Source organism: Lates calcarifer, linkage group LG5 (assembly GCF_001640805.2).
Source record: "Lates calcarifer isolate ASB-BC8 linkage group LG5, TLL_Latcal_v3, whole genome shotgun sequence".
Lineage (NCBI taxonomy): Eukaryota > Metazoa > Chordata > Actinopteri > Centropomidae > Lates > Lates calcarifer.
The window spans coordinates 19068298-19085976 of record NC_066837.1 but is presented as its reverse complement, the minus strand read 5'-3'; the positions used below and the strand labels follow the sequence as shown (position 1 = coordinate 19085976).

At 41.7% G+C, this 17679-nt stretch overlaps 1 protein-coding gene across 1 annotated transcript; it reads left to right on the top strand.

Annotated features, from left to right (window-relative positions):
- Window positions 1-1918: 1918 nt before the first annotated feature.
- On the top strand, window positions 1919-17639 carry evpla (envoplakin a). The gene is given in 23 exon segments (XM_018665041.2): window positions 1919-2141; window positions 7020-7119; window positions 7241-7395; window positions 7908-8031; window positions 8726-8857; window positions 9022-9063; window positions 9355-9516; window positions 9677-9784; window positions 9876-9971; window positions 10091-10201; window positions 10301-10447; window positions 10612-10763; window positions 10893-10990; window positions 11128-11300; window positions 11526-11701; window positions 11926-12064; window positions 12188-12381; window positions 12776-12926; window positions 13065-13148; window positions 13357-13464; window positions 13562-13654; window positions 13806-14426; window positions 14428-17639. Coding segments are annotated over 23 exon segments (6003 nt in total). The 5' UTR covers window positions 1919-2079; the 3' UTR covers window positions 17203-17639.
- The last annotated feature ends 40 nt before the right edge of the window (window positions 17640-17679 follow it).

Here is a 17679-nt window from a genome sequence, read left to right as displayed (position 1 = left end):
CTTAAAACACCCTGAAGGACCAGAGACGGGCCTGACATCTATTTTTACAGTTGTTACAATGGTAGTGTTTGTCACATGTGATGTTCTTGTGTGTAATGTTTCCCCTTTTCTCAATTTTGGGACATTTATTATTTCAGTTCATCTTTTTTAGCCATGATAGAGACGTGCCTCGAAGGATGATAACGTAGGTCTGTTGATCCACCATTGTGGTCCAGGCTGAAATAACTGCAGTTATTGGATGGATTTCCATTAAATTTTGTACAGATAATCATGATCCCCAGAGGATCAACTGTAATAACTTTGTTGATCCTCTGATTTTTCATCTGCCAGTATCATCTGGTCAAAATTTTCAGTTGTTCAATACTTCAGTGTATGACCAAACACCTGAGAAACTACTGAGTTTCCCCTCAACGTCAACTGTACTTTACTGCTAAGTAGCTAATGTTAACAATCTAATGTGCTAAACTAAGATTGAAGACATGGTAAACATTAGCGTGTTAGCATTGTCACTGCATTTAGCCTAAAGTACCACTGAGCTTACCGCACAGAGCCACTAGCATGGCTGTAGACTAGACATTTGGACATTTGACATCAGCAACAAGGATTTGAACCATGTTGTCATTTATTTAGTTATTTAAAACCAAACCATTTTATCATTGAGATTTACTGTTTATTCCTCTTGCTCAAAATATTTAATCATGAGAAGGACAATTGGTTCTATACATCAGCACAGCTTTTGCTTAACGTAAATGTGTTGTATTTGGGAGATGAATCAACAAAGATACTGTACGTCGAGACTGGACACATCAAAAATGTGTGCTCTCTGTACTGTTCCCCACTCTGCTGCAAAGAAAGCTGCCCCGCTGCATTCCTCGCCATGATTCCCTATTGTTGATATACTGCAGAGAGACGCCCTGATCCTGAATGATTCAAATGCCTGTAGATGCTACATGGGACTTTGCAATGTATGGAATCATGTTTAATCATTGACATTATGACATGTGCTTCTATATGAAGGTATTATGTACTTCCATACTGGCTGTAGGTTGTCAGACTGTTTTCCATTGTTGACTGTACACACTGTGTGTGTGTGTGTGTGTGTGTGTGTGTGTGTGTGTCTAGCTTTGGGTTTATCTGGGCCCTGGCTGAGGGTCAGCATCAGGGTGAAGATAGGTGTGAGCAGGGCAGGGTGAAAGCGCTGTTATTAACACCTGGGGTGCCTAGCCCAGCTGACACTGGGCGAGAGGTGGGGTACATCCTGGACAGATTGCCAGTCCATCGCAGCAAATTTGTGGTTGTTTTGTTTTGTTTTGCTTTTTGCCCAGCTGTGTTTAGGGGATGAAAAATCACACGAAAACACCTGTTAATTTCAGAAATACAATGTGTTACTGACCTCTTGTTTTAAGTAAAAAATGGTTTTCATGCTGTCCCCTAAATATTGAAATTAAGCTTCTCATAATGGACCTTCAGTGTGTGATTTACATTGTGTAGTTCTGCAAAACATTTCTTTTTATATTTTATGCCTTTATTTGTGACAGTGGAAAGATGACAGGAAACAAAGACAGAGACAGAGACAGAGAGAGAGAAGGGGGCACCATATTGAATCCCAACTGCATCCAGTGGTGTTTTGTTCACTTGTGAATGCCATTTGTGCAAATAAGTGTTTTGTCTCACTATTCTCTGCAGGAATTCAGCTTCTCTCCAGCCCCATGTATTATGCATCCATGATAATCCAAGGGATTCGAGAGTGTGTCAGGGCCCCGATGAAAAAGAAGGGCAGGACCAAAGGCGAAAAGAAGGGAGAGTGTGTGGAACAGGTCGGTCCGGTCTTCCTCTGCAAGGTGGATGTCTGGGCGGTGACACACCTGTTAACCTGTTTGGGAGGAGCCGCAAGTGCTAAACACTGTGCTGACGTGAGTGTGTGTATGTTTGAGTGTGTTTTAGAGGACCCAAAGGGAGAGGAGAGACAGAGTGGGAGCCACAGGGAGAGGAAGACAGAGACGAAGAAGGACTAAGAGAGAAAGAAAGAGAGATTTCTGTGGGATCTCTGCTTGAGTTCCCCCCCGAAAGACCACCAGGATGTTTAAGAAAAAGGAAAGTACCAAGGACAGTACGCTCAAGGTCTCGGGCAAGATCAACAAGTGAGTTTTTTCCTAGGGGACTTGAATGCATGTATGGATGTATGTTAAATGTGTGTGTGTGTGTGTGTGTGTGTGTGTGTGTGTGTGTGAAGTGACACTGTATCTCGGTCATGTTCCCCCTCCTCCTGTTCTCCCTGAGCCGAGCACTGTGTCATGTTTCCTGTGCGTGCCGTTGTCCTCTTTCTGTCCGTGCATTGTAGCTGGGCTGAAGTTTTCAGTGCAAGTTTGCTGTTGTTATCCTCCACTGATTTCAAGTGCTGAGTTATGTCAGGGTTAATCCTCTGGGATGGCAAAAGCCTTTGGAGGTGTTTGCCAGACTGTTAACAGAGCCTGAGGTCAGATTTACTTTGTAAATAGGAGGTGGGACAGTGTGCTTTAGAACAACAGGTGAAACCAGTGAAAATGTGTTTATGGCTAGATGTGAAAGTCACACAAGATGAAAATATCACCAGGTCTTTTCAGCCTGCTTCTCAAGCACTGAAACCCCCAAAACTGTGACTTCATGGGTCAGTTTTCCCCAAAACTAAACCTAGTTTTAGACTTTTGTTGGTGACAATGAGAAAAAAAAAACACTATCCTCTAAAGACTGTGTGTGTTGATTTAAGTGTTAGAAGACGATCAGGCAGCTGGTATTCATTCAGACTTTAGTGTGTGTGCCATCAGTGCTGTTTTAAATACCAACACACATTTGACAGTGAAGTGATTTTTCAAAATAAGACTTAAATTTGGCAGGTGGAACCAGAGGGCTGCTTGCATCCAGATTAAAAAGACCAAAAATGTAAAAGTTTAAAAAACGCTGTGTAATATGTAAAATGAACAATGAAGAGAACGAGAAGCCAACAGTTCGTTCAGTGTGAGCAGCTTAAATTAACTAAATGTGAAAAGAAATCTCCAGAGCCAGATAACTCTGATCTTACAGAAGGTGAAGAGGGGTGATGACGACCCTAACCTTTCTGACGCAAACTTGCGCTGAGGTGATTTCAATGACATGATGGCTTTCAGTTCAGCTGGGTAATAGTTTTGTCCCCTTTTGGACACTGATGTGGTTTGACAGGCAGGTGGTGACCAGCCTGTGGTTTCACCTTGCCCCTGCCCTGGACATGTAGTGTGTCTGCTGAGGTGTGATAAGGGCTGGGCTCAGCTGGTTTCTTTCTATCATGTGGGCGTTGGTTCCAAACTGTACTTTATGGTGTGACACAGGACATGTCACTCAGGTCAGTTGGCCGTTGATAGATTTCCATCACCTGTTACATCAATCAAGACAGTGTTGAATGGGGCTGTGACTAATGATTATTGTCGATATCAATTACTCTTTTGATTCATTTTTCAAATAAGAGATTAATCCTTTAGTCAGCAAATCCACATTATTTTTCCAAAGCCTAAGGTGATGATTTTAATTTTCTTGTTTTGTCCACCAATAGATATTCAACTTAAATTTATTTAAAATTATATAGACCAGAGAAAAACAGCTAATTTCATAAACTGGAACCATATTTAACATTTTTTCTGGATGAAGGATAAATTGATTATCAAAATTGTTACCAAGTAATTTTCCATCAGTTGACTCATGAATGAATCAATTTTTATTTTCTGTTGGTTTGACACCTGCAGTATTTGACTTTAAAGACCCACCTAATGTCACTTTCCAGGTGAATGGCTCAGGATAGGAAATATAATTGCGAAATGACGTGTGTGTGTGTGTGTGTGTGTGTGTGTGTGTGTGTGTGTGTGTGTGTGTGTGTGTGTGTGTGTGTGAGAGAGCATGTGGATGCTGGTACAAATGACGTGATGAACATAAGCACTGATGTCTGAGGATCCCCTAGGCAGCCATCTTGTTCTGCTGGTGTGATCCGTCCAGTTACATCACAGCTCAGGTCACTGGTGACACACTGATTTAATAATGACACTGCTACGTTCAAGGTCAGCTTCCTCCCACTTGTCAGAATTCAACATAATTGAATTTCATAATCCAAACTGTGAGCTAGGAGGAAATGTAAAACCATATCAGGGAGTGTGATCTGTGATCTTGCAACTCACTAACTAAAAAAAATGATGGCAAGCCCTTCTGAATTATGTGGGATATCCAGTTATCCCGCTTTCAGGTCAAATCAGCCATAGCGGCTCGCTGTTTGGCTTTGCTGCAAACAAACAAAATACTCATTCTTAAACCATTTATTTTATATTGTTAATTCTATTTTGATCAGAGAGCATACTTTTCCACAGAACTTTGCCATTTAGCTCAAACACAAAAGCTGACACACACCAAAAAAGCAGAAGTCATTCTTAAAGAGTTTAACCAAACAAGGCTCTCCTATATTCAGTGAGGAGCATACAGTACACTTCCTCCACAATAGTGCTGTTTACAACTCTACAACCCCAAATCAGAGGAAGCGCACACTACTAAACACATGTGACCACTCACCCACGCGATCACAGGGATGTGTAGGTGTGACCTGTCATTCAGCTCCTTCACCGTTAAGGGAACAACAGTTTCACTTGACAAGATAGGGGGAGGCAGACTGACCTCTGTTACTTCGTCATTCGTATCCTCAGTGACCTCCTTCACATCCAGCAGATGTAATAGTAAGATGTAATGAAATCCACAAAATCAACCACGTGTCCCAATCAAAAGAACAAAAAAAGTCCTGGTCTCACTTTCATCATTGTCCTCGATGTTTACGCAGGCCACCAGCTTTGATAGAGACAGTGTATTCAATGCCTGCCATAAGGAAATTTTATGAAAAAAAGAAACAGAATTTTATGAGCAAACGACTGATCCTTTTATACAGAGAACACGCAAGGAAAAGACAAAGTCAAAAAGAGGACAGGAGGTAAAAGCATCATACTATCATAGTGTTTCACATCATATTGTTTTCACTAATCCACACTCTGTGGACTCTTACGATGGGTCCTTGTCTTTTTTTATGCCTGCAGAGAGAGCAATGTCTCCTCACCTCCAACAACTCACTCAAGACTGTATCAGAGAACAAATAATGACTACATTTTTGCAGTTTTTCTTTATATCTGACCATGGTCTTACACACAGGATTAAGCTAATGCTCACATGTACTATGTGCACTGTGTGTGCAGCACATACCTGCCTCTCCTGCTGAGTGAGCAGGAATAGGGAGGCCATTGTCAGAGCGGCTGCAGAACCAGATCAGCTCACACCTCAGTGAGTCAGTGCAGGAGCGACATGTCTCCATATTCCTCTGTTGCTCCATCACTAAAGAGCTGTGTGAAATGTGCATTTAGGTTGCTGTAAATCTATGTTATGTGACATTTGCTTGTTTCCTCCCCAGGGAGACATGACTTTGTGCTCTGAGGTGGCTTTGGTATGTGGGTCGAATAACCTGTGAGGTGGTGAATGGTTTGCTGACATTCTTAGTTTTTTTTTTTCAGCAGCGTTATTGCCCTGCAGTGTAAACTCCCAGGGGGAAGAACATGTAAAACATCATGCCACATTTTGAATGATTTATTATATGTCAGTAAAGAGACTTGAGATTTGTTTCCCCTGGTGTTTAAGAGCAACTTGTAAGTGAATTAATGTGTAAGCAGTCATGTGGAAACATTTCTCTCTCTCTCTCTCCCTATATATATATATATATATATATATGTGTGTGTGTGTGTGTGTGTGTGTGTGTGTGTGTGTGTGTGTGTATCACCACATTAACATTTGGACACAAGAAATTGGACTTCTGAAAATTCAATAAATTTAGTGAGAAATTCAGCTCCTCCTTAAATGTTTAAGGTAGGTTTCTCCTTAAATGTGTTGAAGCTGTTGAAGGAAACTTAATTTACCATAAGAGAGAAGACAGAAAATAGTTCTGCTGTGTGTGTATTGACCAACCTTAACACAGTTTTTACATCAATAAAAAGTCTGCTAAGCTTCCTTATAGTCCTCTGCTCACACCTTTTAATCTGAAAATTGATCACTAACTCATTATTTATTGAAACTCAGATCATCGTCCTGTTATTTTCACCCATGTCCAAATACTTTAAATCTTTTGATTTTTATTTTTTTTATTTTATTTTTTATTTTTTTTTGACTCCATGGAGTCTTTTATTCAGTTTTATGGGTGTAGTTCACCTCACAGTGCCAGACAGTGGAATCTCCTCCTCCTTTTGTCTGTCTGAGGCATCGCTTTACCTTTTCTCAGGCAAAAGCCAAGTGTCATCGACAGAGAGCAACGCCAGCAGTGACAGAGGGAGTGACAGTCACACTGGAATTTTTAGCATTTTAAGAACGCTTCGGGTGTGGCTCAGATGGTGAAACAATATAACCTCACATTGACCCTACGCCATCCCAGTGGCCCTGACGGTGATTTGTCCAGTTGATCTTGATAAACAGGCATCAGTCATCATTTTTAATCAAGACCATCTTAAAATGTGTATTGTCCTTAAACTAGTCAACTAGTAAACTTATGTTTGGGCCTTTTAGTTCATATACAAAGCTGTTTATGTGAAGTTTGTCCAGAAATCTACACAGGTTTTATTTTCTTCTGCTCATAAAAATGTATCTTTCATGGTTTGAGACTGAGTAATTAAAAATCCTCTTTTGGTATTTTTTCAACAAAAAATACACAAAATTGAGGAATCGAGATATTCTGAAAATGTGGTGTCATTGGGTGCTTCTAAGTTTATATTTTCAAAATCAAAGTTTGTGTGTTGTCTTGTGAGTCATCCTGAAGTTCATTTAAGTTTAGGAGGCAGTTTTTTTGCATTTCAATCATGATCAAGATAACTTTCTGTCATTTAGAGAGGGATTATAAAATATGAGAGGGGAGGACTGAATTGATTTTTGATTATACAACATCTGATCAGTGCTTGTGGTTCAATCTGTGACCTTTTCTGACCCCTTCTCCATCATCTTTGTAGGACCCAAGCCAGCGGCTTGGCCTTGTTGATCGCCCAGATGCAAAAGAATGCCGACCAGGTGGAGAAAGACATCCTCCGGGCGGAAGAGCTGCTGGCTGTGGTGAGGACACACGAAGCCATTTGAAATGGCAAACACACACAGATGTGCTAATAATACCTCTTTCACTCTCCCCTTCTACCCTGAATAAAAATTCACCCCATCTGTTGTCTACTTCCGCCAGGATTTTGAAAATGACAAGAAAGAGCTGCCCTTCAAGCATCAAAATGAGATCTCAGACAAACTGGGCGAGGCTGAGGAGCTGCTGAAGGACCTCTTCCTGGACGTCGACAAAGCCAAGAAGCTGAAACACCCGCAAGCCAGAGAGATTGAGAGCGAGTGAGTTGCTACTCAGTAAATATAACACAGAAGAATTACAGTATAGCTGCCCCATGCTGAGAAGTGTGGAGCCTCCTCAGAACTTTTTATGAGACTACACTAACTATACTAAGGGTATAACAAAACAAAGCTGTGGCAGCATACAGAGTGGTTTAATACGAGAAAGGCTAAAATTAAACTGGGTTAAATTCCTGATCTTTTGAATATTGAGAACAGCTTCAGCTGATTGTGATTTCCCACATAATAGGCCTCTATCGCAGATCAAAGTGGTCAACACAAAATAAATAAATAAGACAATGTTATGTATCCCAGCAACTGTTCTATTCCATAATGCGTCTTATTACATATTCTTTGTCTGTTAATCTGAACAAACAGGGCAGGGCTAGTCATGTCACTGACTGGATCTACAATAAACTCTATTATAAAATAACTACGATTATAAAAAGCAGGATTAAATAATATTTTTTCATTAATTATTCATGTGAGTCTCTTTGTTTCTCTGGCGACTCCAGCGTCATCCACCTCCATGAGCGCTGGTTGAAGGACTGCTCCTTCTACCGAGACATCTACGAACAGATTGACGATGTGTCGCTGATGCCCAGAATTGACTGGGGGCCTATTTTCAACCAGAAACAAGTAAGTATAATAACACAGTCTGAACAGTTGGGGCAGTCTGCTTAAATCACTTTGTATATTCATTGATGTTATTCTTTGAAACAATTTTCTATATTTTTCTGATTGTTAACACAGTGTCAACAGAATAAACAAGTATTGTATGTGTATCCAAAGTATGAGTTATCTATTCTCATAAATACTCATACAGGTACCAGATGTGTATTAATCCTCCACTGAAAATAGTCTCCAACAGCTGCACTATTTACTGGTGTTTTAGTAACATTTGTTAAAAGCCACAGTGCCCTGCTGTGTTAGAGACTTTTTTCAAAATGGTAGCACATAATTCTAAAGATTTACATCATCAGGAACAAATGACCTTTGGGCTGAGAGAAACATGGTAGGGAGGTTTAAAAGAATTAAGATATGAAAACATGATAGAAAAACACCAGCCTTGGTATGTACTTGCAGTACATACCTGTGGCTTCCCTACAAACATTCTGTGTATATTTGTCAATCAATCAGCTGTGCTTTACAGGCTCTCAGTACCCTGTAATAAAAACATTAACCAAAGCTGTACAAGTTAACAGCACAACTAATTACAGAACGCCTCATCCTGTCAGACTTGCCCCTTGGTGGTTATTTGCATTCCATTAATAATGTTCCTTTGTGTGTGTGTGTGTGTGTGTGTGTGTGTGTGTGTGTGTGTGGCATACAGAAACAGGTGAATGCGGAGGAGTACGGCCCCACCATGGCAGAGCTGGAGAAGCAGATTGCTTCTCACAACATTGTGCACAAAGAGATCGAGGCCTACAACTCGCAGCTCTGCGTCAGCTCTGCCGGCAGCAAGGTGAACAAACGTGTTTACATGAAAACGCATTTACATCACATAATGTGTCCTCAATGACCTCAGCAGCTGATGTTAATGTTCTGTTTGCCTTCACTGCTCATTTTGTTCTCAATGAAAAACTGTTTCTAGCAGCCTGTAAGACAGTTTGTTATTTCATCTTTTAGGAGAACTACACAGCCCTGAAGAAACAATACAACAATCTGCTGGTGAGTTGAGCTGTTCACACATAATAACAAATTTGTTTTTACTTTGAATGTATTTGACAGGTATCATGTAATAGTATGGACCTATTTGGGTTAGATGTAAATGGAAAGATTTACACAACTTTTGTAGATTATCTCCCTCTCTTTCCAAACTGATATTCCATTATTTTGGCAGTCCTTATGTAACAAGAAATACAAAAGCCTAAGGAAGCCAAATGCTCTCATTTTGACTTTGAATGTTTGCACTTTCAGACCTCGTCAAGTTTCACTCACTGTTCTTTGCCTTTTTCCCAGGACAACTCCAAGTGGCGTCGCCACTACCTGAACAGCCTGTATGAATACATGCAGGGCAGCAACAAGGAACTGGGTTTCCTGGCAGAGGAACAGGATAAGATCAAGAGGCAAGACTGGAGCGACCGCATGGTGGACCCACCTGACGTCCGCAGGCAGTACGAGGTCAGGACTGACGACTTGTTAAGTCAGAGCAGTGAAAGATAACATTCTTGGCAACACATGCATCTAAATAATGAGATGGTGAATGATCTGATATGTTTGTTCTGTGCTGGGATGCTGAAAAATACAGAGTAAATAATCCCACTGATATTATTTAAATCAGAATTTCAAGAACAACAGTCTGCTGTCCCACGAGAGCGAGGTGAACAAACTCCAGGATGAAGGAGACAGACTCATTGAACTGAAGCACCCTGCCAGTGCCACAATACAGGTACACATCATTCCCCAGAGGCTAAATCTCTAAATCTGTAACTAACTTCAAATTTTCGTCATATGACATTTTCATAACATAATATTTCCAGGCTCAGAGAGATGCTGTGCGAAATGAGTGGCAGAAATTCCTCAATCTCTGCATTTGTCAAGAGACACACCTGGACAACGTGGAGGAATACAAAAAGGTAAATATGGAACAGAATACATCACATTTTGTGACCATATGTGTGGGGGCACGAGCATGTTTGTTTCTGTAGGTTTACACATTCAGGCTTTATACAAATGTTATTGTGCCATTTTCCAGTATCAAATGGACACTGAGCAGCTGTCAGAGACACTGACCAAACTCAACAACAGCTTGGACCCCAAGTCCATCAGCAAGAAGAGCAACTCGGAGACACTGCTGCAGCTCGAGGTAGGAAGAGGAGAGGAGGGGATTAGTAAGAAGAGCTGAACATAATATAGAGAATAGGTTACTAAGGTGTTTTTTTCTTTCCTGACTGTTTCCTGCCAGGGGGAGGAGAAGGCTGTGCAGAATTGTGAACAGCTGCTGGCCGACCTGAGGAGACGCAGCACCAACATTGCTCCTCTGAAGCTGCGACGCAACACTCCCAGCAGATCCATCACAGTGGAGTCCCTGTGTGACTGGGAGACAGATAAGGTGGAGCTTAATTTTTTTTTTTTTTTTTTTTTTTTTTTTTTTGTTAGACATTCAGTGAACCAATTAAAGGCAGAGACTGTCAAATTCTACAGCTGAGATCCTTCAATTCAATTGTTTCATTTCTAAACTTTTGGGCACATGTTTTATTTGTTTTTATTGTGTAGGATTCTCTGTCAAGAGGGGAGAAGTTCACCCTGAAATCAAACTCAGATGAGAACTGGGGTATTATATCCACTGATGGGGCAACCAAAACCTTCCCAGGAGTTTGCTTCCAAATCCCACCACCTGACCCAGAGGCCATTGACAAAGTGGACCTGTAAGTAATGCAAGGCTGTAATAGTAAGTAAGTAATTAGGCAACTACAACAAATATTGGAAAAACATGTCAGTAATATTGCTCCTGATTCTACCTCTGTCCCTGCCTCTCTCTCTCCTTAATTCATCAGTTTGGGCAATGAACTGGAAGACATCAAGAAGAGAAGAGCTGCTCTGGCAGCGTCCCTGAAGAATCACAAAGCAGATGTCTCCAGGTCCCAACAATCAGGTCATTCTCTATTAATGAAATCTTTAAAATATCCCAATTATATGGAGTCATTACTTTTATATACCACAATAATTATTCACCAACAGTTGCCAAAGTCAGATCAGTCAATGAATCATTGTCCCTGTTCCTTCATTCAGCCCCGGTGTCTTCTGCCCCACTGGACCCCAAAGTAACAGCCCTGGCTCAGCAGCTGGACCAGCTGGACAATGACCTGGCCAGCGCTGAGGAGAGCATGCTGAGCCGTCTGCGAGCCCCGCTCAGCCGCACTGACCCAGCTGGAGATCTGGCCAAAAGGCTGCGTGAGCAGGAGGTGAGAGGAATGAAAATAAACTCAAATCAACAGTGCCAGTTTTAGCAGACAATTCATTTCAGCTGGTTGTTCTTGTTAGTATTGGTTGTAGTGGATACATTGAACAGGTTGCCAGGAATGATAAAGTTTTTCCAGAGGTGTGACACTACAGATGAATCAAAGAGGAACCCTGGATGATCTGATAAAACCCCAGTATTAATGAGTATCTGTATTTGTTTCTTACAGAAAGCTGCCAGTGCCCTGAAGGCTCTGGAGCAGCAGAAGCTGGCAGCGCAGGCCGATCTGCAGCCTCTGCTGTCCAAAGATCCCAGCGGTACCTCCTCTGCACTGCCACTCAAACTGAGCGCTGCCAACAACAAGCATGATAGCATCGCTGGACTCGCGGATCTCTATACCAAGAAGTAAGCAGATGTTTTGTTTGGGAAATTGCATATGTGTATTGGCATTGGTGAAGTGTTTTGTTGCCACACAAAATACCTGTTTTAAATTATTTTCCTCAAAAATAATTTAAAACATTTTCCTCAAGGCAAAAAAGCATTAACACCTCTCATATTTTTACAGGTGTAGCGCTATCTTTGTCAGATTTTGCTTGTGATCTAAATAATCAATACATTCATGTTTTCAGAGCAAATGCATCTCTTAACCTGGAGAATCAGATCAAGAAGGTGGATGGTCTTGTCTCTGGATTTGAGAGGAAGCTAAGTGAAGATGGTCCAATCCCTGATGCGCCAAATGCAATTCAAGCCCGCACTGATGACATCCAGGTGAGGAAATCTTCACCCCCACATTCCTTTCCTTACCTCTGCCACATAAAAAGTACTTACTGAATTAAACTTGGAGTTGACATACTATATTTCAAATTACAATGTCTCCTTTGTTGTATTCAGTACCAGCGTAAGGCTGTGGCAGCAGCTCAGGATGACATGAAGAAACTGAGTCAGGATCTGGAGACCACGGAGCAACTGTGCAGCTCTCTGCAGCAGGGCTACCAGGAGTACTGCCCTGACATTGGGCGCCAGAGAACAGAAGTCAAGAAGCTGCAGACCCGTTATGCAAATGTTGCCAACCAGCTGAAGGAGAGGTGAGTATCAGACTGCAGACAAATCAGTCTGCTAACATTAGTTTACTTAGAATATCAGACTACAGTAGGTTTCGCTCACACACAGGTATTAATTAATGAAAGCAATTAGTTAAATTGGGGTTCAAAGAGTCACAAGATAAATTGAGGGGTTACAAGATGAAAGGAAAGGAAATAAGTTTTAAAAAAAAACAACAACATTATGTACATATTTTTGCTAAACATGCAGTTGGTCTTTTTGTCTAATCTTTGCTTTATTTTAGTGACAAAAAATAAAGAAGGAACAAGATAAAAACAAAACCTGAACTAACACTAGACATTAAATTTAAAAGTATTGTGTTGCAGAGTTTTTACGTATCAGATTTAAAAGTATATCATCTTGATTGAATCTTTTCAGAGAAAACCTCTTACAAGAAACTGCAACCAAGAACCAGGAGTTCCAGGGCACATGCAAATCCCTCAACTCCTTCCTGAATAACCTACCAACAAACCAGATAAACTACAATGATGATGCATCACAGATTGCTGCTAAGCACAGCTCCCAAGAGGTAAGACTGTCTCCTGACCCATACAAGTGTAATGTGGAGAGTAAAGGATGGTATTTTATCTGCTGTTGTAGTAAAATAATATAATTATTAATAGTTATCATTTACTCAGTAATAAACTTGTTAAACATATCACTGCAGAGAGTGATGGAGGACCTTAAGAGGAAGGGAGATGACATGGACAGAGTGACTGACCTGTCTACAGACCTGCAGAATCTACTCAATGTAAGAATCAAATGGATCACAATACAATGCTATAAATGTGTTACATAAATGAGAGAACAGTGTTTAAGGCACTTGAAAAGGAAAATAAAAAAATCCTCATGTTACCATCAGAGAAAAAAAAGAAAAAATAGTCCTCAAATAAGTGCAATGTAAGTGCACTTGAAAAGTTGAATGAATGAGCCTAACCTAATTCTTTGCATTTGTGCAGGAGTATGATACCAACGTTGGTAAATACAACAGTACTCTTGAGGATGCTGGCACCACAGTTTTAAAGAAACCTAAAATGGCCACACTTGCTGATGCTGTTCAGAAAGAGGTAACATTTAAACTAATTTTTTATCATTATTTAAGTACTTAATATGTTTGGTTGGTACAAGTGGCTGATGATTTGCTATAACTCTTTTTCATTATAGGAAAAGGATCTGTCAAACCTTTATGCTAAAGCAACAGCTGAAAACACCCAACGTCAAAAGCAGATGGGCTTGGCTAAGAATCTCATTTTACAAGTAAGAGAACAGGGAATGAATAAAACCTCTTGATTTGATGTTTCATGTTTTTTAATTTCTCATGTGCCCCAGTACAAAAATGTGTTCAGTTTAAAACTACAACTAAAACAATGTCACAAAAAATCACTTTTGTTACTTTTTTCTGTTGCAGAATGAGGAGAAGGTTCAATTGGTGGCACAGCAACAAGTGCAGCTTGAAAGCCAGCAAAAGAGTGCTTTTGAGATTGACAGTCTGTTAAAAGAGCTGCAGGAAGAAAAGGAAAGGACAGCTCATGCTGAGACAGACCTGAGAACCTTCAAAGACAGGATGATGTCACTGAAGAGTCGCAGAGGAGTGGAGCGCATTGAGGAAAAAGAAGTACTACAATACTACCGTGACCCAAAACTGGAAAGTGATTTGGCTGATCTGCAAAGCAAACTGCATGAAGAGAGTCTGAGGCGTAGCACCACCCATTCTGACGTTGAGGCATGTAACAAGAAAATCACAAACCTGGAAGACACCCTCAAAAACACTCCACCCAAACTGGTGACCCGAGAGGTGACAGAGTTTGAGAAAGACCCTCAGCTGGACATAGAGGCCAGTAAGCTGAGAGATGAAATAGCAAGGATGAGAGATGAAATTCGAGTTCGAGATGGGGAGCACATTCAGATGAAGACAGAGGTCTCAATTCTCCAGCAGAAGCGACCAACAATCAAAGAAAGGGTGGTTAAGAAGGAGGTGGTGAAAGTAGAACAGGACCCAGAGATGTTGAGAGCGGTGCGAACATTCGAAACAGGAAATCTCTGATGAGAACAATAAAATCAAGCTCCTCAATGATGAAATTTTCCAGACAAGGAGTCAGATCAATGCAATGGAGAGACTGATTCCTAATATCCAGCCAAAGATCATCACTAAGGAAGTGAAAAAGATTGAACAAGACCCTGACCTCATCAGCGAATCTAAGAAGATTAGAACAAACCTGGAGGAAGAGAGGATTGAAAACAACTCTTTGTCCAAAGAGGTGATGGAGCTTCACAGCCGTTACAGAGAAGTTCAAGACTGGAAGCCAAAAGTTGAGGTGAAGGAAATCGTCAATGAGATTTACCGGATAGACCCAAACACAGAGGTGGAGATAATGCGGCTCAGGAAAGACATACAAGACTCCAACAAGCAGCGCTCTGATCTAGAGAGGGAGATCACTCAGGTTACATCTGAACTGAACATTCTTCGTTCTCAGAAGCCCAAGGTAGAGCTTAAGGAAGTTCTCCAAGAGGTGGTTAAGGAGGAGAGGAGCCCTGAAAATGAGAGAGAGATTCAGAGGCTAAATGATCAGATGAATCATTTACACACCACTTACAACTCCCTCCAAGACCAGGTGAGACTACTCAGGAAAGACAGGGATGAATGGAAGGCTGAGAAGTCCAAGATAGAGACCAAACTTGTCACTAGAGAAGTCATCAAGTATGAACCAGATCCGCTGTTGGAGAAAGAAGCTGACCGCTTGAGAAGAGATGTGCGGGATGAGGCACAGCTGCGGCGCACCATTGAAGAAATGGTGTTTGACCTGCAAAACAAATACATCCTGTTGGAGAGACAGAAACCTGAGGAGAAGGTGGTTGTGCAGGAGGTTTTGCGTGTACAGAGGGACCCAAGGCAGGTAGTCGAGCATGAGCGGCTCAGCAGGAGCCTGGATGAAGAAGTGATGACCCGACGTCAGCTAGAGCTAGAGCTGCAGCAGCTAAGAACTAAAGTGGAAGACAAAGAGAGAATCATCAGAGAGAGTGATGAGCGCCAAAAGAGGATTCAGGCTGAGTCTGAACTCAGAGAGATCCGACTGCGCATTACACAGCTGGAAAACGCTCCACCTCCTGTTGAGGAAAGCATTGTTGTTGAGGAGGTGCTGAAGGTTGAGAGAGATCCAAAACTGGAGAGGATGACAAATGGTCTTCGGTCAGATATGGACAAGGAAACCAGCGATATCCTGCGTCTCCAGAGAGACATCCGGAACATCACTCTAAAGCTTGAGATCTTGCAAAAGGAGAAGTCTGGTGAGAAGACGGTGTACAAAGAGGTTGTCCGTGTTGAGAAAGACCAGGCTGTCGAAAATGAGAGGGATCGCCTGAGGGAACAGGTGTCTCAGCATAAATTTGACAGACAGGACCTGGAGGATGAAATCAGACGTGTCAACGATAAAATCAAGCTTCTGACTAGCAGCAAGTCCAGCAGTTCAAGAGAGGAGACCACCCTCATTTTGAACAGAGATGCCCTACTGAGAGAGAAGGACAACCTCACTCGGGAGCTCAGGACACTTGAAGCCAAGAGACATGACATCAGCCTGTCTTTCCAGCAGCAGAGCCGACTAATGAGTGAGAGAACACAGATGAGCAGGCAGAGGAGCCTTAAGATGGAGTCTGATGTACAGCGCCTGGAGAGGGAAATCCTGGACGAAAAAGACAAGATCCACCTTCGAGACAGCGACATCCGAGAGCTTCTAATGAATCTGCAGAGAGAGGAGCAGACAGAGACAAGGACCAAAGAGACCAATGTCTCCACAAAAATCACCATTTTGGATCCAGATACAGGCAAAGACATGTCTCCTTATGATGCCTACCTGCAGGGCCTGATTGATCGTCAACAGTACATTCATCTGCAGGAGCTGGAGTGCGACTGGGAAGAGATTACTTCTCTGGGACCCGAAGGGGAGACGTCTGTATTGCAGGATCGCAAGAGTGGCAAGCAGTACTCCATCAAAGATGCCCTGAGGGAGGGCAGGCTGACAGAGTATGATCTACAGCAGTACAAACAGGGCAAGATGCCAATTTCAGAGTTTGCCTTGCTGGTCGCGGGTGACAATAAAAAGCAACTCCAGTTTAATTCAGTCATCCCAAAGTCCACCACAACAGTCAAATCAGCTCCCCCAGACCTCTCCTCTACAAAAGAAATCTACCCAGTTGCTGGAGTAATGGATAGAAACACTGACACCTGCTTTACAATACGCAGTGCCATCCTGCGTAAACTGATTGACCCCACCACCGGCCAAAGGCTTCTGGAGGCTCAGGCAGCAACAGGTGGCATCATTGACATCAAAAACAAGGAGAGATACACAGTTCACAAGGCAGCAAGCAGAGGCCTCATTGAGGACAGTCAACTCCAGAGGCTACTCAATGCCCAAAAGGCTTTCGCTGGTGTTGAAGACCCCATGACCAAAGAGTGTTTGTCTGTGGGAGAGGCTGTTCAGAAAGGCTGGATGCCGAAGGACACTGCCATTCACTACATGGAGGCACAGCACCTGACTGGAGGGCTGGTCGATCCCAACACTGGCCGCAGAGTAAGCATCTTTGATGCTATTGGGTCCAAAATGATCGACAGCACAATGATGAGGGAGCTGCAGGCCGAGACAACCTATATCAAGGATATTGTAGACCCAATCACAAAGGAGAAAATCAACTACAAACAAGCTCTTGATCGCTGTAAGAAAGATCCAATATCAGGCTTGCCAATGCTGCCTGCCTCCTCCACAGATTCTGGTTACACTCCAGTGTACAACTCTAAATATGCAAGATTCTAGAAATGTTTACAACATACTTGGAGTTATCTAGTCTCTGATGTGATGTGGTAAAAAAAAAAAAATACTATTAGATATGGGAATTCCATATGAAATCCATACATTAATTACAATGTACATCTTGACTCAGGAAAAGTCTTCTAATGCAAAGCTTTCTATCTAGCCAAAATGATTGCTGCTGAGTTGCCTTTGTTTACCAAGCATGTCTGAAGTGGGCATATGTTTTTTTGATTTAATTTAAAAACAGAGAATATAAATGCTTATCTTTGATATTATTGTGTTATTAGGGATATTGGGACATGGTGCAATGCTATTTACCAAGATTAATTTGATTCTGTATTATTCACGGGCTATCCTTGACACTGTTCACTTTAAACTCAATCGTGTTTGATACTTTATTAAGAAACAAATATCAATAAATTTAAATTATAAAGGTTAAAGAGTATTGACTCCCTCACTTTCAATGCTATGTAGTTTTTA